The 26,663-nt window shown below is 40.8% G+C and overlaps 1 protein-coding gene across 1 annotated transcript in view; it reads right to left on the bottom strand.

Moving 5' to 3' along the window:
• The window catches only part of LRP1B (LDL receptor related protein 1B), a 1,445,547-nt gene that overhangs the window by 310,935 nt on the left and 1,107,949 nt on the right, over positions 1-26,663 (bottom strand). The window contains exons 58-63 of the mRNA XM_033944130.1: positions 17,534-17,733; positions 16,016-16,204; positions 8,608-8,756; positions 5,852-5,945; positions 283-399; positions 50-169 (exon numbers count right to left, since the gene is read on the bottom strand). Coding sequence (XP_033800021.1) covers positions 50-169; positions 283-399; positions 5,852-5,945; positions 8,608-8,756; positions 16,016-16,204; positions 17,534-17,733 — 869 coding nt within the window. The remainder of the gene's footprint in view (positions 1-49; positions 170-282; positions 400-5,851; positions 5,946-8,607; positions 8,757-16,015; positions 16,205-17,533; positions 17,734-26,663) is intronic.

Here is a 26,663-nt window from a genome sequence, read left to right as displayed (position 1 = left end):
ACTGCCAGCAAAAGCAGTTTCTGAATGAAACTATTACAAAATAACTTACGACAATCTTTTTCATCTTCTCCGTCCCCACAGTCATCTTGCCCATTGCATCTGAGATTTATTGGGATGCATTTTTGCTTCTTGGTACACTTGAACTGACCTGACAAACAGACATACGTGTCTGGAAGACAAGCAAGAAATAAGAAATTAGTTTCTCATTCTAATGTAGATCAGCAGAGCACTTAATCAGTGAGGGATCTTATTCATTTTTGTGCTTTATATCTAATCACCTACCACAGTTGAGTTCATCAGAGTTGTCTACACAATCATTTTCTCCATCGCAGATAAATGCTGGCAGAGTGCAAAGTCCATTTCCACACTGAAACCTCCCAGGCTGACATTTAAATTCAGCTGAAAAAGTCATTTAATCTATTATAATTTATTAACGTTGCATTTCAGTCACTCAATATATTGTTCTAAAAAGTCTACAGCTCAATGTGTAAGGTTATAAGTCATGTAAGCAAGATACGCTTATCTAAAATGCATCAGTATAATGACCTCATTTCTGTCCCTTTTTTAGATGAAAACAAATGAACACAACAAAAAAGCAATGAAAAACTTTTGAATTATAAGATACTGATAACAAAACATGAATTGAAACATGAAAATATCCAATTTTTATTCATTTATATTTCCTTTTAATAGGGCATTGCGGTATTTAGAATCTCCATTTTTAAAGGGCCCTATAGGCTGCTAGCAAATAGAAGTTAGAGAATATGAAAAAAAAATAAAAGGGTGTCTATGGAAAAAGGGTAGAGCAGGGTTCAGTGAGAAATGTGGAGTCTGAGGAAGTGGTATTGGCTTCTGGGGTTAGTCAGCATTTAGGTGTTGCTATTTCATGTAGAAATCACAAACGTGTAGTAGATCATAGAAAAAGGTGAGGGAGTGCCAGAAGAAGCATTACCTGTGCTTTATTGATTATACCAAGGCTGTGCTGAGCATGATAAGATTTGGGACTAAATGAGTGAGGAAGGAGTGCCAGCGCACCTGATCAGGTTAATCAGATTGCTCTCCTATGATTAAGAAGCTACAGTGTGAACACTGGTCTCCTTACCTAAAAAAGGATATAGCCTTGCTGGAAAGGGTGCAGAGGCGAGTCACAAAACTAGTAAAAGGTATGGAAAATTTGAGCTACAAAGAACGACTAGGAAGACTGGGACTGTTCACCCTCGAGAGGAGGAGACTGCGAGGGGATATGATTGAGACTTTTAAAATACTGAAAGGATTCGACAAAATAGAGCAAGAATCATCGTTGTTCACATTGTCAAATGTGAAACGGACAAGAGGTCATGGACTAAAGCTGAGGGGCAGCAGGCTCAGGACAAATGTCAGGAAGTTCTGTTTCACACAGCGGGTGGTGGACGCTTGGAATGCTCTCCCGGAGGAGGTGGTGACGGAGATTACCATTCTGGGTTTCAAGTGTAAGTTGGATGTATACCTCCTTGCAAAACATATTGATGGATATGGGTAACCAGGGTCTCCATCTGGGAGCACCTGGCTTGGCCTCCGTGTGTGCGGGTCGCCGGAATAGATGGACCTAGGGTCTGAACCGGCGAAGGTGTTTCTTATGTTCTTATAAGAACATAAGAATAGCTTTACTGGGTCAGACCAATAGTCCATCTAACCCACTATCTTGTCTTCACGGAGGCCAATCCAAGTCACAAGTACCTGGCAAAAACCCAAATAGTAGCAGCATTCCATGCTACTGATCCAGAGCAAGCGGTGGCTTCCCCCATGTCTGTCTCAACAGCAGTTTATAGACTTTTCCTTCAGGAACTTGTCCAAACTTTTTTTAAAGCCAGCTACATTAACCGCTCTTACCACATCTTCTGGCAATGCCTTCCTTAGCTTAACTGTTCTTAGAGTGGAAAAAATGTTTCCCCTACTATTGGTTTTAAAAGTATTACTCTGTAATTTGATAAAATATACCCTAGTCTTTGTAAGTCTTGATGCAGTACAATTAATCCACTTGTACCCGTTCTACACTACTCAGGATTTTGTAGACTTCAATTATATCTCCCATCAGCCATCTCTTTTCCAAGCTGAAAAGCCCTAACTTCTTTACTCTTTCCTCATACAAGAGGAGTTCCATCCCCATTATCATCTTGGTCGCTGTTCTTTGAACCTTTTCTAGATCCACTATATTTTCTTTGAGATATGGAGACCAGAACTGAATGCAATACTCAAGATAATGTCGCACCATTGAATGATACAGACATTATAACATTCTCAGTATTGTTTACCATCCCTTTTCTAACAATTCCTAGCAACTTGTTTGCTTTTTTGGCAATCACCGCACATTGGGTGGAAGGCTTCAACATATTGTCCATAATGACACCCAGATCTTTTTCTTGAGCGCTGACCCCCAAGGTGGACCTTAGCATCCATTAACTATGATTTGGATTATTCTTCCCAATGGGCATCACTTTGCATTTGTCCACATTAAATTTCATCTGTCATTTGGACGCCCAGTCTTCCAGTTTCCTAAGGTCTTCCTGCAGATATAGAATGTCATATCGGGATACAAGCTATATCACCATGATAGGGTGGATTGAATTGGTGGAGGCATAGCTTTATAGGTTAAGGAGAGCCTTAAACTGAATGGAATGAAAGTATTACAGGAGCAGAAACACACTTTGGAATCCCTATAGGATAGGGATTCCAATCTGAAAAGGGGAAAATGATAGTGATAGGAATATATTGCCAGCCGCCTTACCAGGATGAATGGACAGATGCTGAAATGTTATCAGAAATTAGGGAGGGTAACAAACTGGGTAACATAATAATTAATGGGTAATTTCAACTACCCTAATATTGACTGGGTAAATGTAACATCAGTGCATGCTAGGAAGATAAAATTCCTTGATGAAATTAAAGACTGCTTTATGGAGCAGCTGGTTCAGGAACTGACAAGAGGCAAAATAATTTTAGATCTAGTTCTTAGTGGAGCACATGAATTACTGTGGGAGATAAATGTGCTGGAGCCGCTTGATAATAGTGACCATAACATGATCAGATTTTATATAATCCCTGGAATAAGTTCACACAGTAAATTCAATACAACAGCATTTAACTTTAAGAAAGGAGACTATGATAACATGAGAAGAATGGTAAAAAAGAAACTTAGAGGATTAGCTGCAAAGGTCAGAAATTTACAAGAGGCATGGATGTTATTCAAAAATATCACCCTGAAAGCCCAGACTAGATATATTCCATGTATTAAAAAAGGAATACGAAGACCTGATGACAACTGCTTTGATTAACAAATGAGGTGAAGGAAGCTATTAGAGTCAAAAAGAATCCTTCAGAAAGTGGATGAAGGATCCGACTGAAAATAATTGTAAACAGCACAAGAGAGAGAACTTGAAAAAAAGATTCTGCTGGAAACAAATACACACAGTAAAAACAATGGGGCTCATAATCGAAAGAGAAAAACATCCAAAAACCGGCCTAAGTCAGCACTTGGACGATCATAAATGAAAGACGTCCAAGTGCCGATAATCAACCCGGGTTTTGGACGTATTTCTAAATGACCTAGGCCTTCATAGTGCCGCTGAATGACCATAGCTAAATGGGGCGTTTCAGGAGGAGTGTCAAGGGTGGGATTTGGGAGGGACGTGGGCAGGCTTAGACTTAGTCGTACTGAATGTATAACCGAAAGTTTTACAACAGAGCCTAGACGGAACTTGAACGTTGTGACTTAGATCATTTAAAACATTGTCTAAGTCACAAAAACCCACCTAAAGTCACCAGATAAGCACTGCAAACACATAATACAGACCCCCACACACTACCCCAGTGATCACCGACCCCCCCAACCCCATAAAAATCGTAATCACACCTTTAAAATTCAGCATCCAGACCATCATCACCTGGTAGCCTGGTATAGGAAAGCCTAATCGTCCAGCACAGAGGTGGCTTAAGCTGTCTTAGGAGTGGGTTAGGAACTCATGGAGAGGAGGACCCATGCCCATAAACCCCTGTAATCACTGCATTGATACTTAAACATGTGCACTCCTCTATACACCCCCCAAAACCCTTTTTTACTGGCATATAAGTGGCTCCTGCAGCCATAAGGCCTATTAGGGTAGTAGATAAGTGGGTCTAGGGGATTCTGGAGGTGGTTGGGGGGCTCACCATGACCTATAAGGGAGCTGTAGTGAAGAGAAGACACGGTACCCTTTTTGTGAAGTTCACAGCAGTACAATGTAAGGTGCCATGTCTGGGTGTTCAGTCCATCACTTTGCATAACCCCTCCCAAGTCCAACAGTGCTTGTTCTAGGCATTTTTTACTTGAAAATGTGGTATAAAGATAGACAATTTAGTGGCTTGGACGATCAGATCAGCAGGACTTATAGTTAGACGATTTAAAAAAAAAAAATAATAAAAAAAATTTGGATGTATTTTTCGAAAATGTGTCCTAGGCTGTTTTTTACTTTGGACGATTTGCGGCTTAGACGAAAACGGACTTATACGTTCCTTTCGATTATGCCCCTCCACGTGTAGGTATATTAAAAGCAAGAAGCTAGGAAGAGAATTGGTTGGACCGCTAGACGACCAAAGGATAAAAGGGGCTCTGAGGGAACACATGGCCATAGCGGAGAGATTAAATGCATTCTTTGCTGTGGTCTTTACCAAGGAAGATGTGATGAGTTACCAGTGCCAGAAAAGGTCACAGGTTGGACACCCCTGCTCTATGGTGTGACCTGATCTAGAGTATTATGTTCAGAATTGGTCTCCTTATCTCAAGAAAGATATAGCAGCGCTAGAAAAGGTTCAAAGAAGAGTGACCTAGATTATAAAGGGGATGGAATTCCTCTCGTATGAGGAAAGACTAAAATGGTTAGGACTCTTCAGCTTGGAAAAGAGATGGTTGAGGGGAGATATGATTGAAGTAGAATGGGTACAAGTGGATCAATTTTTCACTCTGTCAAAAATTATAAAGACTAGGGAACACTCGGGCCTATATTTATATTTAGGAACTCTATGAGCGTCGGGAGCAACACGGGGAATTCAGCACAGCGTCCCACACTAAAAACTGCTAGTGCAGTTTAGTAGAAGGGCGCCTTGATGAATTTACAGGGAAATACTTTCAAAACCAATTAGATGAAATTTTTTTTTTCACTCAGTAAATAGTTAAGCTCTGTAATGCATTGTCAGAGGTTGTGGTAAGAGCAGATAGTGTAGCTGGTTTTAAGGAAGGTTTGGAAAAGCTCCTAGAGGAAAAGTCCATAGTCTGTTATTGAGAAAGACATGGGAGAAGCCCTGCTTGCCCTCGATCAGTAGCATGTAATGTTGCTACTCTTTGGGTTTTGGCCAAGTGCTAGTGATCTGGATTGACCATCGTGAGAATGGGCTACTGGGCTTGATGGACCATTGGTCCTACCCAGTAAGGCTATTCTTATGTCTTTATGTTCATATGTTCATTAAACCTTGAGCACAGTTATTTTAAGTTATTGTTGATATCTTGGCTGTTTGCAATTTCAATTTGAGTTAATTATGGCCTCCTTTAACAAAGCTGTGCGAGCGAGTGCTGCATGGCAAATGCCCCAAAACCCATTCAATTTCTATGGATATCAGAGCATATACCATGCTGATCCACACTGTCAGGCTTTGTAAAAAAAAAAGGGGGGGGGGCTATTTTTCTAATATTTTGAATATGGCTCTGAACGGCAGAGGTATTGTTTTTATTGTAAACCATACTGAGCTTGAGTGCCACTTATCATTATCAGCCTATCATTATTCTGCAAGCAATATTATATGTAAATGAAAAAAAAAAATTCTTGATGCAAAAAATACTCACGGCAGTCCTCAGGCTCATCGGATCCATCCCCGCAGTCATCGACAGTGTCACATTTCCACCAGAATGGAATACACTTATCGGTGTTACAGTGGAACTGAAAGACACATGGCAAAAAAAACTCATTTGCTGAAAATACAGTGCTAAAAAAAATTGTTATGGATGAATCACATTCTAAAGGCTTCAGCTTTTATATTCATTTTGCTATTTTTTTTTTTTTAAACATTCCAGCCAGTGAGGGAATTGTAACATCACATTATACTTTAATTTATGAGCTTGTAAAATTTATTTTCAGGCCTTGTACAGCAGAAATAGTTTTCAGTAGTATCTGGACACAGCTTTATATTTAAATATGGCGTGGAAAATATGTTACGGTGTTCCTGTATAGTTTACCATTAGGGATATGAATCTTTTAGCACACATTTGGGGGTCCTTTTAAGTCGTGTTTAAAAAAGGTAGCCTGTGGTATCAGTAGCATGGAGCTTTCCTGCATGCTAAGGCCAATCATAGCACAGCTGTAAAATAGCTGCATTTTCTTTTTCTCCCATTAATACCAACATGCTAATTTCCCAAACAACACACAAAAGCCCTTACTGACACCTATTTACTAGGGGGTAAGGGCTACTACTACTATTTATCATTTCTATAGCACTGCCAGAAGCATGCAGCACTGTACATTAAACACACAAGAGACAGTCCCTGCTCAGAAGAGCTTACAATCTAATTAACACAGACATACAGGACAAAGGTGAATCTACATATGTTGCCCAGGTATAAACAAAAGAACTACCATGAGACACTTTAATGCACCCTGTGGTAGTGGAATTTAATCTGCAGTAAGCGTACCTTAACTGCAAAATCTACCGTATGGCAGGTACAAGCCTCTGTGGTAAATGTTGGGGTCAAGGAAAGTATCTACCCCCAATACACCACAGAGGGTTTTAGGTTATCTTAAGGAGACTATTAATCCATATATGCCTGTGCTATCATTACAATCTGGAGGTGAGTCACAATATAGAAATCCCTTGTTAAGGGTGGATCATTTGTCAAGTACCTGGAACTGAAACTTTTTGGTTCCTTGACCAAAGCTATGGAAAACACTGTCAAAGGAATTGTAGGAGAAGAAATATTTACTTTTTAGAAGGAGGTTGAAGACCTATTTGTTTCCCAAGGCATACAGTCAATTACGAAGATGCCTAGCTATCAGTAATGATTTAGAGCAATGCAGGACATGTTATATAGTTTGAATGTTTAAAATTATTGTCTAGATTTGTAGAATTAAATGATGAATAAATTTAATAAGAACTGGAAGATGATAGGAGATGAAATTATATAGCTTCTGTATGTTTTATTTTGACATTGTGCTAATGAATACTGTGTGCCTTATCTCAAAAAGGATATAGCAGAATTAGAAAAGGTACAGAGAAGGGCAATGAAAATGATAAAAGGTTTGGGATAACTTCCCTTTGAGGAGAAGCTAAAGTGGCTAGGAATCTTCAGCTTGGAGAAGAGATGGGTTTATAAAATAATGAGTGGAGTGGAAAGGGTAGATGTGAATCGCTTGTTTACTCTCTCCAAAAATACTAGAACTATAGGACATGCAATGAACCTACTAAGTAGTAGATTTAAAACAACGTGTAATTAAACTCTGGAATTCATTGCAGGAGAATATGGTGAAGTCAATTAACTTTGTGGGGTTTAAAAAAGGTTTGAATAATTTCCTAAAAGAGAAGTCCATAGGCCATTATTAAGATGGCTTGGGGAAATCCACTGCTTATTCCTAGGATGTTGTTGTTGTTAAGTGCCATCAACTTGTATTTGAGTCCTAGCAACTTGATGAATTGCAGATCTAAAAAGAAATCGGTTTTGTGCTAATCTGGAAAGGTCCTCCAGCATCATCCCCATGGCTGTTTTCAATGTGTCCAGCCATCTGATTGCAGGTCACCCTCTTCGTTTGGTTCCTTTGATCTTCCCAAACATGATGTCCTTCTCCAGTGATCTCTGTCAAATTTGGAAGAAGAGAGTGTCGGTTTCAAAGTTGGTGGCCGAATACAGTATAAACAAGCTGAGCTATGCAGATGATACAACACTCATAACTAGCAACAAAGAAGACATGATGTATCTGCTGAGAAAAGTCAAAGCTGAAAGTCATAACATGGGATTAGAACTGAACATAAACAAGACAAAGTTTATGAACCCGGAAAATGATGAAGATTTTGAGCTTGAAGACGATAGAATAGAAGTTGTAAAGGGTTTCCTGGGCTCTTTTGTAAACAAAGAAACAACTAGCAGGGAGGAATACTCCGCAGAATATCACTTGGTTACTCTTCAATGAAGACTTTCGACAAAGTATTCAAAGACAAGAGGGTAACACTCCAAACGCAAATCAGACTTGTCATTTTCTCGGTGGTCAGTTATGATTGTGAAAGCTGGACACTACAGAAACAAGACAGAAAGAAGATTGACTCATTTGAGCTTTGGTGCTAGAGAAGGATTTTAAGCATATCAAGGACTGCTAGAAGAACTAACAAATCGATTCTGGAAGCCCAAATGATGAAGTTAAAACTGTCTTATTATTCCCAGGATAAGCAGCATAAAATCTGTTTTACTACTTGGGATCTAGCTAGGAACTTGGGACCTGGGTTGGCCACTGTTGGGAACAGGATACTTGGCTTGATGTACCTTCAGTCTGTCCTAGTATGGCAATTTTTATGTTTTTTGAAACATCGACAATGCTTTAATTATTATCGTATGCCCACCTGACTGGCTGTGCAGTTTGATAAACAGGTCTTGTTATCAGCAGCAAGAAAGAAGTTTGTAGGGCAGGAACAAGTATGTGTTCTGCTGGGGGAAATCAGGCACAGGTGGCTACAATCACCATTATTTATCTTGCATGGATGCTTAGATACTGCAAAGAGAAATTAAAAAAAAAAAACAACAACTCTTTATCAACAACAAACTGAAATTGAGTTGCACACATTCAGAAGCACGCTCTCATTAAGTAGGACAGGCAGAGTAACCTTTCCTGCCCAATTAAATTGTTCTAAAATAGCAAAAAGTATATTTTTCAGGAAACAGAATCAGAAAGCAGCTCAGAATCTCAACTGAACCCTGAATCACATTCTATAAATGATGATCCAATTGTAGGCAGCAGTAGGTGTGGTACCGCTGTCTAACCAGCCAATCGGGACACAATAAAAAAAAACACCCCAAGGCAGGCAGCCTACATTGTAGGTACTTTCATGAGCCTATGGGCGCCTAGGGCCACTTAAGCTCACCCAAGGCTAGTCGAGGGCTTGGTTTTACCCAGAAGTGACATTAGGCGAGCTTAGGTGGCCCTAGGCGTCTCCCTAGGGCTGTAATATAGGCCTGAAATGTAGGCCAGCAAAATGCTGGTCTACATTTCAAATAGATATGGCCGCTGAGCCGATTGCAGCAAGGGAATCTCCCAGGCCTCCTTCCCAGGAGTGGGCATCCCTCTTGCCGGCCAACTTTGCAGGGGGGATGGGTTCCCTGCCGCGGCCGCAGCTGCTAAACTGATCACTGCAGGGAAATTCCCTTGTGGAAATCAGCTCAGCAGAAATATGATTCTCTAACCGGCGCCTGTGACATGGATGCCGGTTAGAGAATTGGGGTAGTTAGGTGGGGTTAGGCATCTGTCCATCTGGATAGATGCAATTCTATATAGGATGCCCATGTACCATTTTCAAAAGACACATAGGCAGCTGCCGAGACTGGGTGTCCTACACAGAATCTGGCCCTTTTTTGTATGGATTCACTGACTTTTCAAACATTATTTATTTAAATTTGTTGTTGTTTTTTAGCCTGTCCCCCCCAAATAGCCCAGTACAGGTTACAGGAGTACATATACTGTATAGGTCAGAACTTATATAATAATGCCTTTGTATTGCTCTATGTTGTGGCCACACCTCAATTACTGCGTGCAATTCTAGTCGCTGCATCTCAAAAAATATATAGCAGAATATGAAAAGGTACAGAGAAGGATGACAAAAATGATAAAAGGGATGGGACGACTTCCCTATGAGGAAAGGCTAAATCAGGTAGGGATCATCAGTCTGGAGAAGAGACAGCTCAGGAGAGGTAAGTATAAAATACTAATAGGTACTCTTTTCATAAATACTAGGACCAGGGGGAATGCAATGAAGTTACTAAGTACTAGATTTAAAACAAATTGGAGAAAATATTTCTTTACTCAATGTATAATTACGCTCTAGAATTTGTTGCAGGAGAATACGTTGATACGATATGTTTTCGGTCATGGCCCCTCAACTGTGGAACTCACTACCACAGTACATCAGAGATGAAAAAGACCTTTCACCCTTTAAAAAAATCCTAAAAGCTTATCTTTTTAGAGATGCATTCAATCTTTCACTTATTGACCAATAACCAGAAGTCTTAGGGTTTTTTTTGTTGTTCTTTTTTTACCCTCCCTCTCGTTTACTCCCTTCCCTTCCCCTCCTCTCCTCTTTTTTCGTTCTAACAAGGAATTGTAACTTTTCCCTCCTATCCGCCACGATTCATGTTAGTCTTATTTTGTAAGTTTGATGTTACTTTTTCTGTATTCACAACCCTGTTTTTATAAAATTGTACATCACTTAGTAAATTAAATAAGCGATCCATCAAATACTAATAAAAACTTGAAACTTGAAAGAAGTTAGCTTAGCAGAGTTTTAGAAAGGTTTGGATAATTTCCTAAAAGAGAAGCCAATGGGCTGTTATTGAGATGGCTTGGAGAGGTCCTAGGACAAGCAACACAAAAATCTGTTTTTCTCTTTGGGATCTTACCAGGTACTTGTGACCTGGATTGGCCACTCGAAGACTGGGCTCGATGAACCTTCGGTCTGGCCAGTATTGCAATTCTTATGTTCACTTAAATTCTTAAATTGCTATACAACTAGGGAGTAAAACTTCAAAATCTGCAATACTCAATAACTGTGCCCAAACTGATTTGCCGTAATTAATTACACCATATATAATAAAATATTGTTTTTTGAAATGTATAATGATCAGACCCACAAACCAAACCATTCAGTAAATTTACTGAACTATGATTGCCACTGGGACCATCACTGCCTTTACAAGTCCCTCAATATATACATAGATGAGGTGGGTTGCTAAGAAAGCATTTATATCACCAAGAGAACGTAGCAATGGGAGTTCAGATTTTGACCTTAGAGTATAGAATGCTCATTCGGTCTGTCATTCGTCATTAATCCCTGCTAATGTTCTCATATTCTTATATATTTTTTTAGAATCTTTTTATAATCTTTTTGTTGTATATTATATCATTTAAATTATTAATAAACTACTGTTTATATATAATATGTTTTGATCACTTAGCTTATTTTGCGTATCTGCATTCTGTGATCTACTGGTTCACCAGTGCTGTCCCAGCATTAGATTAAATATTCCCCCATGCCAACGCGTTTCGCTTAGCTTTGTCAGGGCTGGGGAATCATAGTTTTAAACTTCCATACTAACACGCCGGCAATAACCGGCATGTTAGTATGGAAGTTTAAAACTATGATTCCCCAGCCCTGACAAAGCTAAGCGAAACGCGTTGGCATGGGGGAATATTTAATCTAATGCTGGGACAGCACTGGTGAACCAGTAGATCACAGAATGCAGATACGCAAAATAAGCTAAGTGATCAAAACATATTATATATAAACAGTAGTTTATTAATAATTTAAATGATATAATATACAACAAAAAGATTATAAAAAGATTCTAAAAAAATATATAAGAATATGAGAACATTAGCAGGGATTAATGACGAATGACAGACCGAATGAGCATTCTATACTCTAAGGTCAAAATCTGAACTCCCGTTGCTACGTTCTCTTGGTGATATAAATGCTTTCTTAGCAACCCACCTCATCTATGTATATATTGATGTTTAAAACTGAATGAAGATATTCTATACTCGAAGTATTTACAAGTCCCTGACATGTGGTAGCTAACACACCAACACAATAAAACATTTTTGAGCTTATCTTAATACTCCTGGCAGGAAGATGGTATTTTCACTTGGCAGCCATAGATAAAGTGTTCATAAGTGTTAAAACATGTCATATGAACATTGTTTAATCAGATGGCGTTCACTTGACACGAGATGGCGTTCACATGATATGTTTTAACACTTATGACCACTAGCAAGCACTTTATCTATGGCTGCCAAGTGAAAATACCATCTTTCCGCCCAAGAGTATTAAGATAAGTTCAAAAATGTTATATTGTGTTGGTTTGTCAACAACCACTTGTCAGGGTGGTAAGGGACTTGTAAAGGCAGTGATGGTCCCAGTGGCAACCATAGTTCAGTAAATTTACTGAATGGTTTGGTTTGTGAGTCTGAGCACTTTACATTTCAAAAAACAATATTTTATTGTATATGGTGTAATTAATTTATGCGAATCAGTTTGGCACACTTAAATTCTTAGGTACCTAGACAGCTTTGAGGGACATAATATGGCCGAGCACAGATAAATAATTTTAAGAAGTTAGGTGTAAGTTGGCTGTTCACTAGTTGAAGCGAATAGTGAATGATGGGATGTGAGTGAGTGGGCAGTCGAGAAGATGCAGGTGACTGGCTGATGTGAGTAGGATGGGCAATGATCTGTGAAGGGAAGGCTGGTATCTTGGGGTGGGTGGGTTGGTTGTAAATAAAAAGTAAATATAAGTCCTTTTTGGATAGGTCTTTCATGTTTCAAGCAAGCAAACAGCAGTCTTGGCTAGGTAACTACATCAATAAAACTAGGCTGACTTATGGCGTCTTTCAGAAAGAAATTAAAACTGTATTGTTTGACAGATTTATCTCCTAAACAAAAGTCACACCAAATTTATATTTTCATCTTGTCTATTTCTTGAGTAATATGTTGTACTTTCACTATCTGCATTTTGTAATTCGCTGATTGTCCAGCTCTCTTCAATGTGAACCGCCTAGAATTCATCTGACTATGGCGGTATAGAAGAACAAAGTTATGTTATTATTATGTTATGAGTGAGGTGAAGGGTATTTTTGGATGTGTGTGCTGTTCATTTCTGTTCTTCTTCCTTTATTTGGTTGTAGGACGGAATACGGGGCATTATCACGGGTGGTATTGGGATGGAGTGGAAGATTGGGCTGCAACAGCTTTTGAGGGAAGAGACATGAGACTTTAATCCTCAGAGGAGGAATTATGGCTATGTGAGGAGGCTTGTAAAGAAAAATTGGGCTTCAATGGGGCCAAGTATCACTGCAAGTTTCTGGGTGTAGGGAAAATGACGAAGTATATGGAGCAGTATTTGGCTAGATTGAAACCAACTAGTTGAATAATGAACAACATTGCAGTGGCATACCTAGCATATGTGACACCCAGGGCCCATCATTTTTTGACCCCCCCCATCTATATGATAAATATGATTTTTAGTAACAATCCACATATCGCACAACAAGACTGTACCTAGGAAAAAGCAGCATCTTAAACACTGCAGTGAGCACTAGAACACCAACACATACATTGTAAAACTAAACAAGCCAGATCCTGCACAGTCAATTGATCCTGTACAGTCAATGCTATCAGAAAGCCATGTCCCTTTCAAACACACAGACAGATACACCCTCGTCCAATATGGAATAATCACAAACTAAAAATAGAAATATGTAGACAAAAGTTAAACTGAACCGCCAAGAAACCAGACTCTGCATACAATGCAACACCACAAAATCAGTAATACATGTCCTCTAATACTGTGCAAAATATAAAGACAGTAGATGTAAATTTGAAAAAACTGATACATAACAATCACCACTTTACAAATTATCAAATAAAAATAAAACAAATAATGAGAAATAAGAAAATACCATTTTATTGGACTAATCCCTGTAAGCTCGATCCCCATCCCCGCAAATCACCTTATTCCATCCACATAAGCCTTGAATTGTTTTATATTGAACTTATTATATTAAAGTATAAAAAGAAGCAATATTCTGTACAATTGTCAATTTATAAATCAGCATCTTCTCCCCACTCTCTCTTCCCCATTTCCCTTCAGCGTCCTCAGCCCACTCTCTCCACTTTCCTTCAGTGCACGCACATAAAAACAAGAAAGTAATTTTATATCATTTTCATTCTATTCATTCATAGAAATTAAAGTCTAAATAATGCCAGTCACATAGCAAACATTATTTTACAAAATTAATTCTCTGCACAGTCAAGCCTGCAAGGATAACTAGATGTCTTTTAGCAGCTCACCTCCCTCCCTCCCCCTTACCTTCATGGCCAAGTCAAAATGATCTACCAGCAATAAAATTTTAAAAACACAAAGCACACTGAACGCAGAGAAAATGTTAATTATCATTTATATTCTGCGGGTTTTCAAAGAGGTCAAGACAGATGACTTTATGCAATGTCACCTCAGTAACAACTATACAAAAATAGACAAATATACCCCCTCCCTTTTTACTAAACCACGATAGCAGTTTTTAGCGCAGGGAGCTGTGCTGAATGACCCACACTGCTTTCGATGCTCATAGGCTCCCTGCGCTAAAAACCACTATTGCGGTTTAGTAAAAGGGGGGCCATAGTGCAAAATATAGACAGCATATATAAATTCTCAAAATGGACACATTTTGATCACTAAATTGAAAATAAAATAATTTTTCCTACATTTGTTTGGTAATTTCATCAGTCTCTGGTTGTACTTTATTCTTCTGATTGTGCATCCAATATTTCTTCCCTTCTTTCAGCCTCCTGTATGCTTCCTCTCCTCCAGACCTCATTCTCTCCCCCAACTTTTTCTTTGTTTCATCCTGCCCCCTTCTTTCTTTCTCTCTCCATGCCCCCTTTCTTTCTCTATATTTGTCTTTCTCTCTGTTCTCCATTTCTTTCTCTCTTTCACCCTGCCCCCTTCTTTCTTTCTCTCTCCATGCCCCCTTTCTTTCTGTATGTCTGTCTCACTCTCTCTCTCTGTGCCCCATTTCTTTCTTTCACCCTGCCTCCTTCTTTCTTTCTCTCTCCATGCCCCCTTTCTTTCTGTATGTCTGTCTTTCTCTCTCTCCATGCCCCATTTCTTTCTTTCTTTCACCCTGCCCCCCTTCTTTCTTTCTTTCTTTCTCTCTCCATGCCCCCTTTCTTTCTCTATGTCTGTCTTTCTCTCTCTCTCTCTGTGCCCCATTTTTTTTCTTGCTTTGTTTCACCCTGCCTCCTTTCTTTCTTTCTCCCTGCCCTCCCCCATGCCACCGCCTTTGGGAAACATGCTGCTGCAACCGCCGCCGAGGAAAGGCTTCCACTGCCGCCATCAGGAACAGGCCGGTGCAGAGTTCTCCCTCCCTGCTTTTCTTCCCTGCGGGTCCGACCAACTCTCACCGCCCGACATCAATTCTAATGTCAGAAAGGACGTTCCGGGCCAGCCAGGTAGTGATTGGCTGGCCCAGAATGTCCTCTCCGATGTCAGAATTGACATCGGGTGGCGAGAGTTGGTCGGCTCCGCGGGGAAGAAAAGCAGGGAGGGAGAACTCGGCGCCGGCCTCTTCCTGATGGCGGCAGTGGCAGCCTTTCCCCGGTGGCAGCCTATTCCCCGGTGGATGGCCAGCTGTGTACCCCCTTGGGGCATGCACCTGGGGCGGACTGCCTCCCCCTCGCCCCCCTCCTCCTTGGTACACCACTGCAACATTGAAGATTCTGGGATGGATTGGTACTGGAAGGGGAAAGATGTTTTGGACAATATTGTAGAAGGTAAAGGACAATATTACAGAAAGCCAAGTGGGAGATCTGGTTATGTTTTGACTTTGGTTGAAACGTTACGTGGTTAATATGTTATTGTTAATGAAGATGTGGCCACTATTTAGCCTCAAAAATATACAGTTTTTCTGATTATGTTGTTATTTAAAGAAATGTTTGAACATTTGGAAACATTTCAGAAATTTGTTAAAATGAAACAATTTTAGTTTTTATGGTGGTTTTTTAAAAAAAAGTTTTTATCTTGCTGTGCACATCCCTATTTAAGAGAAATCCTTAAGTCTTTCAAATGAAAATACACTCTTGTGGTCCAACTAATGGACATCTCTAGTCACTAAGCAGATAACAATAAACAAAAAGTCATTAATGAACTCACAAATGAACTATAGTAATATTAGGAGATACATAGATGTACTATAATATTTACCATCAGGTTGCCTATATGAATGATACACCTGGACATCCGTTATGACATGCCATGAGTTCAGCAGTGATACTTTGCCTGCTCCAGAGGTTTTGTGGGCACGGCTGAGTGACTTGGCTTTCCCATCTGTCCAGTAGATATAGTCTTCAAACAATGTTAGTGCAATTATTCCTGGAATATCTTGATTAGGCACTGTAATAGAAGATAGTAAGATTAATTCTTAGTCTTGGAAGACTGCCAGTTAAAATTTCCAGTAGTCTATTGAATGACAGATACAACTGCTACATAACTTCTTGTGAATAATTACTGTGACAATCTGTCAAGCTCAGGGGTTTCTTTATTACTAGTTAAAAGAATTCCAGACTGGATGCTCAAACTCTATTTGCTAAGGTTTACTTGGCCCAACCACTGAGAAGAAAATGAACAAATTACTTTTTAACACATTGCTACTTCTACATTTCTAAACAAGTGACAGTTAACATTTTTAGGTACTTAAATGTACTTTGATTTATATTAGACTTGAGGTCATATTCTTGGTTTCATTTTCTGGCTTCAGGAGAGAAATTTGCCATTGCTGGTGGTAACTTATAAAGCTTGTATTACATGCAGAAAAAAAAAGGCTCTTAAACATTGAGGACTGAATTCTATATATTATGAGTAAAAAAACTGGCACCCCAAAAAGTGTAAGGGCTCCTTTTATCAAGATGCGCTACGGGAGTTAGCGCGTCGGACATTTCATCATGCGTTAACCCCCGCGGCACACCAAAAAACTAACGCCTCGTCAATGGAGGTGTTAGCGACTAGCGCGGCAGGCGGTTGAACACACGGTATTCCGCGCGTTAACCACCTACCAAAGCTTGATAAAAGGAGTCCTAAGTCTATAAACAACACTCAAAGTTGGGCACAGTTTAAAGAACAGCACTTACGCTAGGGAACTGTGATTTAATTTAGGCATAGGCATTTGCACCAATGGAAGCGTGATGCAAATGCCTGCGCCTGAATTTAAGCACTGATACCCTTAGTCTATAAGTACACTTGTAACTTAAGGAAATATCCCCAATCCATCACCAAGCCGGGTTTTAGGTATCTGGCCAATAAGAGTCTTAGGCCACTCCCAGTGCCTGCCATGATGCACTGGGAAGGAGACCTAAGATTCTAGTTGGCCCAGATGCCTAAGGCCCCTCCTATGGGAGGAAGCTTAGACATCTGAGCCAATCAAGGCCTTAGACCCCCCCCTGATGCATCCCAGTCTGCCTCGGGTTTTTGAGTTTTTTTAATGTGCATCCCGATTGGCTGGTTAGACAGTGGTAGGATGCCTACTTCCACCTACAATCGGGACACCATTTATAGAATTTGGACCTTATTGCCCAGCCTTCTGCACCTATCACACATTACTTTTGTCTGTTAAAGTACAGTAAGTGCAAAAAAATGAACCACATTTTAGTAAACAGGGCCCTAAGAAAATAAGTCAAACTCATTTCAAGCATGAAAGTATAAATAAGCTAAGGTTAAAAAACTTACCTTTATGTCTATTAGTTCCATCCATATCAGAAAATTCAATATGGTTTTCATCTGCCCAGTAGATTCTATTCATGATATAATCTATTGTAAGAGCCACTGGTCTAGAAATCATTGCTTCTATTACAGTACTTTGATTGGTGCCATCCATGCCAACACGGCCAATGCAAGGAGACTCACAGCAGTCAATCCAATACAAATACCTGCAAAGTACATATTTTGTATGCAAAAATAGCAGTATCAACAAAAATTGCAGCATCAACTTATGCTTTTACAATATTTTCAATTTGTTAAGTTTTAAAATTATTTAGAAAGGCATCAAAGTACTCCTCCTCATGCTAGGTTACTCAACATTTTGTTGTTTTTAGCCATCAAGAACAGCCTGCATTGTTGGAAAGATCTTTCTAAGATAGATTATGTATCATGGTGGAACACGATATGTTTTAACATCTAAATATGAGAGTGCTATAGTTGAAAAACATAATTCCTATCATACTTACACCAAGGTATGGAACCCTGTTGCTGTATATTGTGAAACTGACCATTGACATTCAGTATTTAACTTACTTTTGGAATATAAGTATTATATCTTGTTGGAATATTATATCTTGTTGGAATATTATATACTTTTGGAATATAAGTATTATATCTTGTTGCTTCTTCTGCCTTACCACTATAGATGGTATTTTCTTAAGGACTCGTTTGGAATTCTCCCAATATACTACATTGTGTTTAACCTTTACTGAGAAGTGTGCTGTACTTCTTGTTAGATGGTTTATGATTGGCCAGTTGTTTATGTTAAGACTATTTGCTCGTTTTGTATTGCTCATTTATTACAACTGTGCTGTATCATGAACTGCCAGTCCTGCTGTCCTGGGAGTGCCTTAGATAACTGTTTGACAATGGAAAAACAAATATTAAAAATAATCAGGGTGGGATACATGCAACTTTGAATGCTTTATAGATTGAAGTCAATATTACCAACACATGATTTCCGTACTGTGGTTCAGACGTTGATCCTGAGCAGGGTGGATTATTGTAATTCATTATACATAGGAGTTGCGAAAGGGAAGTTGAGGGCTTTGCAAATGCTTATCAACTCCGCTGCAAGATTAATCACAGGGGCTCATATCATGCAGTTATGGAAGGCAAGAGAGAATGCGGATTGGTGCTTATGAGAGGATGGGAGGAGTTTTGGTGAAGGAATGTTAGGGCAGAGGTTTGAGAAGGCTTTTATTATGTGGGAAGAGGGCGGAAGGGAGTGTGGAAATGGGTGGGAGAAAAGGTCTGGCCAATCCTTCCCAGCTTTCTGGACATAGCCCGCAGTGGGTGGCTGTCTGATTCAGTGGCAGCTTTGGCAGAAAGGAAAGTGGGTTTGAGGTATGAAGGGCAGTCATTTTGATGATGAATGGATATGGTTTGCTTGAGTGCATCACCACCTCGAGCGATTTGGGTTTTCAGGTTCTGTGGAACAATGGGACTGTTAGGAGTTGAGGACCCTAAGAGCTAGTACAACATGGCAGAGGGAATTCTCCGACAAGCTGCCTTTTTAGAGTGCTGCCGGCTCGCCGCTGCTCTGGAGGGAGGTATGCAGGGCTCACGGTCAGCAGGGTTCGGATGGTCAGCGGGTCGGATTTAAAAAACTAAATGGGACGGATATGGCCTACGGGCTGTAGTTTGCCCATGTCTGTGCTAGCACATGCCTATAAGCTAGAATGCATTAATGTGCTTTATTTACCCCAGGTCCCATTTTATATAATGGACCCTTTTTACTAATAATGCATGTTTACAACATTATTACATACTAACACAGTAGAACACTTTAGTAAATATCTCAGGCGAAGAAGAATCATCTATCATTCACAAAAATCAAAGAAATACTCAGAACTAAAATGTTGTTTTTTAGTCTATATTAATCATAAACCAAAGGACAAAATCTATACATGAATACAGCTAATAAAGACTCCCATTAGTTTACACAAGAATTCAAGTTAGCAATTAAAAAAAAATAAATCAAAATAAGCTATTAATGAAGAATAGAAATAATAATAAAAAAGCAGCCAATATCATGGTGAAGGTTTACAGCTAAAAATATGCATTTATATATGGCATTTTAAATTAACATTCAACAACCATAGAACACATAAAAAATCATGGTACAGAGACATCAGAGGCACTACAGTGAAGTAACTTAGATTCATGGCTGCTCATAATAATGCTCAGAATGACCTTCCTCCATGATAAGGTCTTGAAGCAATCTATAGATCATTGTATGGTAAGCATGGACATGCATCTCATTCTTCTGAAGCACAAAGCAATTCCTGAAGAATTCCTCTTTCATTCATAGAGGAAGCACTATACATCCTGGAGAGTCCTTATGTGCATCTTTGAAAAACAGTCCACAGTACATCAACTAATATATCACATATATCCTTCGGATGCAGCATTTGAATCTGTTGCCATTAGCCTCGACTAGGTCCTGGCAATGAGGGTTATTCCACAACAGGAGAAGGGCCTGGCATATACCATTCAAATTCATGAATGGTATTAGTTATCATATGTGGCCATCCAGGTGTTATCTTTGAACTGGTTTATCCTTCTGGGTGCAATATTTTGCCTAACCACAGTATGGGCTCCTTTTACGAAGGTATGTTTGGGCCTTAACGCACAGAATAGCGCACGCTAAAATGCCACGTGCGCTAGCTGCTACCGCCTCCTCTTGAGCAGGTGGTAGTTTTTCGGCTAGCATGCACTATAGCGCGCGCTAATCCAGTGCATGTGCTAAAAACGCTAGCATACCTTCGTAAAAGGAGCCCTATATTACAGATGGCTACCAGTAGGTTGTTCATAGGTGCCATGATATAATTTGTGTGGATGAATTTGTTTTGGGTAACACTAGCAAAACTTGTAACAATAAACTCTCAAAAATAGCTCTTCCTCCTTGTAGTATGCAGGAGGGAATTCAGTTGAATCTCCCACTTGTCACAGTTCAGCCAGAATAGGGGAAAAAAGGGCCACGGAGTATTCCATGCTGCTTTTAACTGTAATTTAATTTAAGCATTTAACCCAAAATTATATTTGAAAAAAAATGCTAGAAATTGCACATGTAAATTTGGGTGTGCGCCCAATTTGCACATGCAAGTTAAATGAACAACAAGCCAATTAGCAACAGTACTTGGAATTGTAATAAGCAATTATTGATGTCAATTTTAATTAAAAAAAATACATGCCTAAATTTAGGAATTGGATCTGTGCCTAAATTTTAAGTGCAAATCAAAAAAGGGGTGGTGGAAATGGGAGGGGTCATGGGTGAAACAGGGGCATTCTTGCAAGTCATGTGTATAATTATAGAATAAGGCAGGCCCATGTCTAACTTTAGGCATGAGGTTTTGCATCAGGTTTTATTTGGTGCAAATGGGCGATTCCTGGGCATGTGCTATTTATAAAATATGCCTAACTTTAAGTTTATAGAATAGTGCTTAGTCTTTTTTTGCCAATTTTTTAGGTACAATATTTTGAATTCAGTTCGTATAGTCCACTTTACCATGTTTAGTTTCAAGTTAGATAACGATAACAGATGGTCAGTTACAATACATCTTTTTAGAAGTCCAGTTTGAGACAATTAACAGATACTCTTTGAATAACCAATGTTTCATGGGAGTGGTGTACCAAGGGGGGGGGGGGAGGTCCGCCCCGGGTGCAAGCCCTGAAGGGGTGCTCCCGGCCTGAAGTCATTGGCATCCGGTTCCCCCCCCCGACATCCGGTTCTCCCCCCTGGCTTCTGGCATCCAGATTTCCCCTCAGAGGAGGGACAGGACCGTGGCGGAGGAAACAGCACCGAAGCAGCGCAAGATCGCTGGCATCGCAATCTTACTGCAGGCTGCTTTGCTACAGTAAATGGTGCGGGGAGGCCAGGGGATGAGCAGTCCTTCGGGGTGGGGGGCGAGCGGTCCTTCGGGGTGGGGGGCAAGCAGTCCTTTGGGGTGGGGCAGCAGGCCTTCAGGGTGGGGCGGGCAGGCAGGCCTTTAGGAGAGAGGCAGGCCTCCAGGGGGAATGCAGGCCTTCAAGGGGGGACAAACCTTCATGGAAGGAGACAGGCTTTCGGGGGGGCATGCCTTCAAGGGGGACAGGCAGGCAGGCCTTCAAGGGAGGAACAGGCCTTCAAGGGGGGGACAGGCCTTCAAGGGGGACAGGCAGGCAGGCCTTTAAGGGGTTGCAGGCCTTCAAGGGGAGGGACAGGCCTTCAGGGGTGGAATGCAGACCTTTAAGGGAGGGACAGACCTTTAAGGTGGGACAGGCCTTCAAGGGGGAGACAAGCCTTCAGGAGGGAGACAGGCTTTCGGGGGGACATGCCTTCAAGGGGGACAGGGAGGCAGGCCTTCAAGGGAGGAACAGGCCTTCAAGGGGGGACAGGCCTTCAAGGGGGACAGGCAGGCAGGCCTTCAAGGGGAGGGACAGGCCTTCAGGGGTGGAATGCAGACCTTTAAGGGGGGACAGGCCTATAAGGAGGGACAGGCCTTCAAGGGGGAGACAAGCCTTCAGGAGGGAGACAGGCTTTCGGGGGGACATGCATTCGAGGGAGACAGGCAGGCAAGCCTTCAAGGGAGGGACAGGCCTTCAAGGGGGGACAGGCCTTCAAGGGGGACAGGCAGGCAGGCCTTTAAGGGGGTGCAGGCCTTCAAGGGGAGGGACAGGCCTTCAGGGGTGGGATGCAGACCTTTAAGGGGGGGACAAGCCTTAAAGGGAGGGGGGGCCCCTGGTATAGAAGTACATGGAGGGAAGGGTGGGTTCAAAGAGACGTGCATATGCCGGACTTTGGTGGGGAAGAAATAATGGGTCTGAAAATAGAGGAGAGGTAGAGAGATGATGGACCATGGGATTTAGGGAGGGAAGGAACAGAAAGGGAGAGAAGTTGGACACAAGGGATGGTGTGGAGGGGTATAGAGATACTGGATAGGAGGGTAGTTGGGAAAAGAAAGGGAAAGATGGTGGACCCTGGGCTGGTGGGGAAGGAGAGAAAGATGCCGGATGAAAGGGTAGTTAAGAAAAGGTGGATCTGTGGAGGGAGACGAAAAAAAGGAAAGATGCCAGACCTCCTGGGGAGGGAAGGGAAACGAAAGGGGAGGACATCACCAACTGTAACAACAGAAACACTTTCCCCATTTGAAGGCACTAAGGCCAATATTCTATAAAAGTTGCTAGCAGGTGCCCTACCGCTGCCTAGGCTAAATGAAAAACACAATTTAAACAACATTTTAAACTGATTTTCAAGTCGCCTATTGGTACCCAAAAACCATTACTGAAATTGCGCCTCCTAGGTGATTTACAGTGCCTCCTAAGTGATTTATAGCACTTAATGCCACTGAAGGCATGGATAATGCCAGATGTAGCATTAGGCATTGGTAGGTGCCTCTGGAGGCACAATTCACATCAAAGGTAAGCACCAGAAATGTAGGCCTTGCAAACCCTAGCCTACATTTCCGGCGCCTACCTTTGCTAGAGGCATGATTCTTGGGTATCGTTGCGTGATTGACATGTGATCAGCACCTACTTTTAAGGCAAACACAACAAAAAATAATCCAACCAAACTGCAGTAAAAGAGTCAAACGACCCAAACAAGGAAAAAACCTGCAGAAACGATGTGCAAGGTAAAGTCTTATCTTTATTGAAGAAAATGCAATGTAGCATTCCAAACAAATGTTCCTCTTGTGAGTACATGGGACCCAACATGGTCCGTGTTTCGGAAAACATTCCTTCGTCAGGGGTCCTTGATGTGATGGTACATCAACGCAAAGAACCTTATGAAAACAAGCTATCCTTGTGAGTGCGATCAACATAGAGCTCCTGTTTAGCTGCAACTCAACAGGTTCTCTGCGTTGATGTGCCATCATATCACGGACCCCTGAGGAAGGAGTGTTTTCTGAAACACGGACCATGTTGGGTCCTATGTACTCACACAAGAGAAACATTTGTTTGGAATACTACATTTCATTTTCTTCAATAAAGATAAAACTTTTTTTTACATTGCATATCATTTCTGCAGTTTTTCTCCTACTTTTAAGGTTGTCACTGACCACAGTGCTGTTTAGAAAATCTGGGCCTTTGTCCAGTATGACTCCATCCTGCGTGAGTTCCATTATCAACTGCTGGAACTGTTTTCTTTGTAGAGGATCCGAGGTCTCCCTACTTCTAGAAGCTCTCTGCCTAAAATTATCTTGTTCCATGTCTCTAATAACCTGACTGACCTTACTAATTACTGGGAATTCAAATGCTGGATGGGCATATAAAGTGACACAGACTTAAAATACCAGTCTAGTACATGTAAGGTTTTAAACACAATTGTATAAGTTTAAAAACAAACAGTCTATAAAGGCCAGTGTAGTTGAAATCAGAAAGGAAGTAACTTGATCTTCCCAACCATCTCCTAGAACCAATGTTAACTGCTACATTCTGCAAGACCTTATGTTTATGGGCCGATATTCAGTTGCTGGGAGGTAGCCCTCCAGATAACTCCTGTAGGTGATGTTGACTGCAAATATTAAATACCAGGCTCCTTCTGGTGACTGTCATTTAATATCCGGTATATTTTGGCTGTTAAAAAGTTAACCACATCCTTCTCTGTTCTGTGCAAGGCTGTTGAATCACTGATGCAGGAAGCAGCTCCAAGCCAAAAACACCAGGCAAGGCCACATACCATGGCCATCGGCTGCAGGCCAGATCAAGGACCCAAGGATGAACAAATGCTCCACTGGCATCTGCACCAGTCTGTAAGTATACTATTGCCCCTAACATTTTAACCTCAGTTTAAACAATGCAATTTTACTAGGATGCTCATCAATAAACTCAACAGACTGAAGTTAGGATCCAAAGTGGTGACCTGGATTAGAAATTGGTTGACTGAGTGTGGTGGTAGATGGAATTTGCTCGGAGGAAAGAAAGGTGAGTAATGACGTGCCTCAGGGATCATCACGAGGGTCATTCTGTTGAATATACTTGTGAGTGACATTACTGAAGGGTTAAAAGGAAGTGGAATTTGCTCGGAGGAAAGAAAGGTGAGTAATGATGTGCCTCAGGGATCATCACGAGGGTCATTCTGTTGAATATACTTGTGAGTGACATTACTGAAGGGTTAAAAGGAAGGTTATGTACTTTTGCAGGATTTAACTTCTCCAACCTTCTCTTCTCAAGATTGCAACAATTGCAAAAAAAAAAAAAAAAATGAGTGTTATCCTTTATAAGGGAGAACACTTCTACTACACAAGATCTTAAATGAATATCATCAAATTTACAAAGTCTTTCTAGCAGTGATCTTTGAGCTGACACTATAGGACGACACAAAGGGTTCACTAAATTCTTGTGGATCTTAAGTAACAAATAAAAATAGGCACTGTGCATACCTTAGATGTCAAAAATTTATGTTCCTCTACAGTAAGATATTTTTCTTTAAATCCAAAATTCACCACCTCCTTCACTTGACTATAAATTACCTTATTTGGGTCTCCTGCTAGTCGAATATATGTATATTTCTTAGACAAATGTTGATAAGCTTTTCACATATGGGGGGGTAGGGGGGGTGGCACAATGGTGGTGTGGGAAAAGGAAAAGTATATGCGAGAAGCTTATTAACAATCATCGAAGATACATATATTACAAACAAATATTCAGTACAATATAAGCAAAGACTGAGTTTTTGTTTGTAATAAGGATCCCGGTTGGAAACATCTCACTCTTCACACTCTTTTGTTCTCTGATTTATCCTGACTTGGGGACTTTGTGCCACTTTTTGTGGTATCACAATTAATCTACAAATATTTTTTTTCCAGAGATGGAGAGGTTTCGGGGAGGTAGACTTATGAGTAACATCAGGAAATACTTTTTAATTGAAAGGGTGGTGAATGCCTGGAATGCCCTCCTGGTAGAGGTAGTAGAGACAGAAATGGTGACAAAGTTCAAATATGCATGGGGTAGACACAAAGGACCCCTAAATAGAAAGAAAATAGTATTGAAACAAAGTTTAACACATCAACACCTGTAATTTATGCTGCACAAGAGTAGTTTTAAATGGCAGCTCCAGCAGTGGGGAAGTAAAGCCAATGCCAGGTGGATTTCTACTGGACTTACACAGAGTCTGTCCCAGTGGGCCCCTGAGATAGAGCAAAAGCAGTCCCCCTGTGCTCCAGTAACAATATGGCCGCCATGACTACTAGTGGTTGTCTCATTGTATAACTGCTAGAGATCAGCCTTCTATATGAAGAGAAAATAATTCTCCTTCCAGCTCAAATTTCTTTTCCTGGGTTATCCACTGATATTTGGTGGCACTTAACTGGACAATGCTACTGAATATCATCACAGACAGCTCCTGCACTGTCCCGTTTTTGGCAGAGCCTGGAAGGAGCCAGGACTTAACTGGTTACTGGCCATATCCAAATTACTAACCAGTTAAGCAAGCCACTAAAGCAGTGGTTCCCAAACCTGTCCTGGGGGACTCCCAGCCAGTCAGGTTTTCAAGATATCCCTAATGAATATGCATGAGAAAGATTTGCATACTTGTCACTTCCATTATATGCAAATCTCTCTCATGCATATTCATTAGGGATATCTTGAAAACCTGACTGGTTGGGGGTCCCCCAGGACAGGTTTGGGAACCACTGCCTAAAGCTAGGACAGCAAAAAGGTTGTCCTAACTTTAGCTACAGAGAGAACCATGCACTGGTCTGAATATTGGCCACAGCAACCAGGTTGCAGAAGTACCAACAAGGGTGGCTGCTGTGGCTTCTGGGAGGGTGAGAGAGGGATTGGAAAAGATGGGGTGCTGTGCATAATGAATCTGCACAAGCTACATCAGTCATTGCTTTAACAGTTAGCCCCAGATATTCAGTGCTGTCGTCTGCTCATGACCTGGCAATGAATATTTGTGGCTAATTTAGCCAGCAACTCTCAGTGTCTAAGAAAAGGCAGACCACCGTTGTATTAATATTAGCCAGCTTGTATGCAAGGCTGACCCCCTAGCAATAGTACCAAGAGACTACTGCTAGGGTCATGATAGCCATAATGTTACTGAGTATGTGTGAGAGTAGAAAATGACATGGGGGACAAATTTTTCCCTGTCCCTGTAGGAACTCAATTCCCCTGT

This window comes from Geotrypetes seraphini, chromosome 5 (genome assembly GCF_902459505.1).
Source record: "Geotrypetes seraphini chromosome 5, aGeoSer1.1, whole genome shotgun sequence".
Classification (NCBI taxonomy): Eukaryota; Metazoa; Chordata; class Amphibia; order Gymnophiona; family Dermophiidae; genus Geotrypetes; species Geotrypetes seraphini.
The sequence above is the reverse complement of the archived record's forward strand: the minus strand, read 5'-3'. Positions and strand labels throughout refer to the sequence as shown.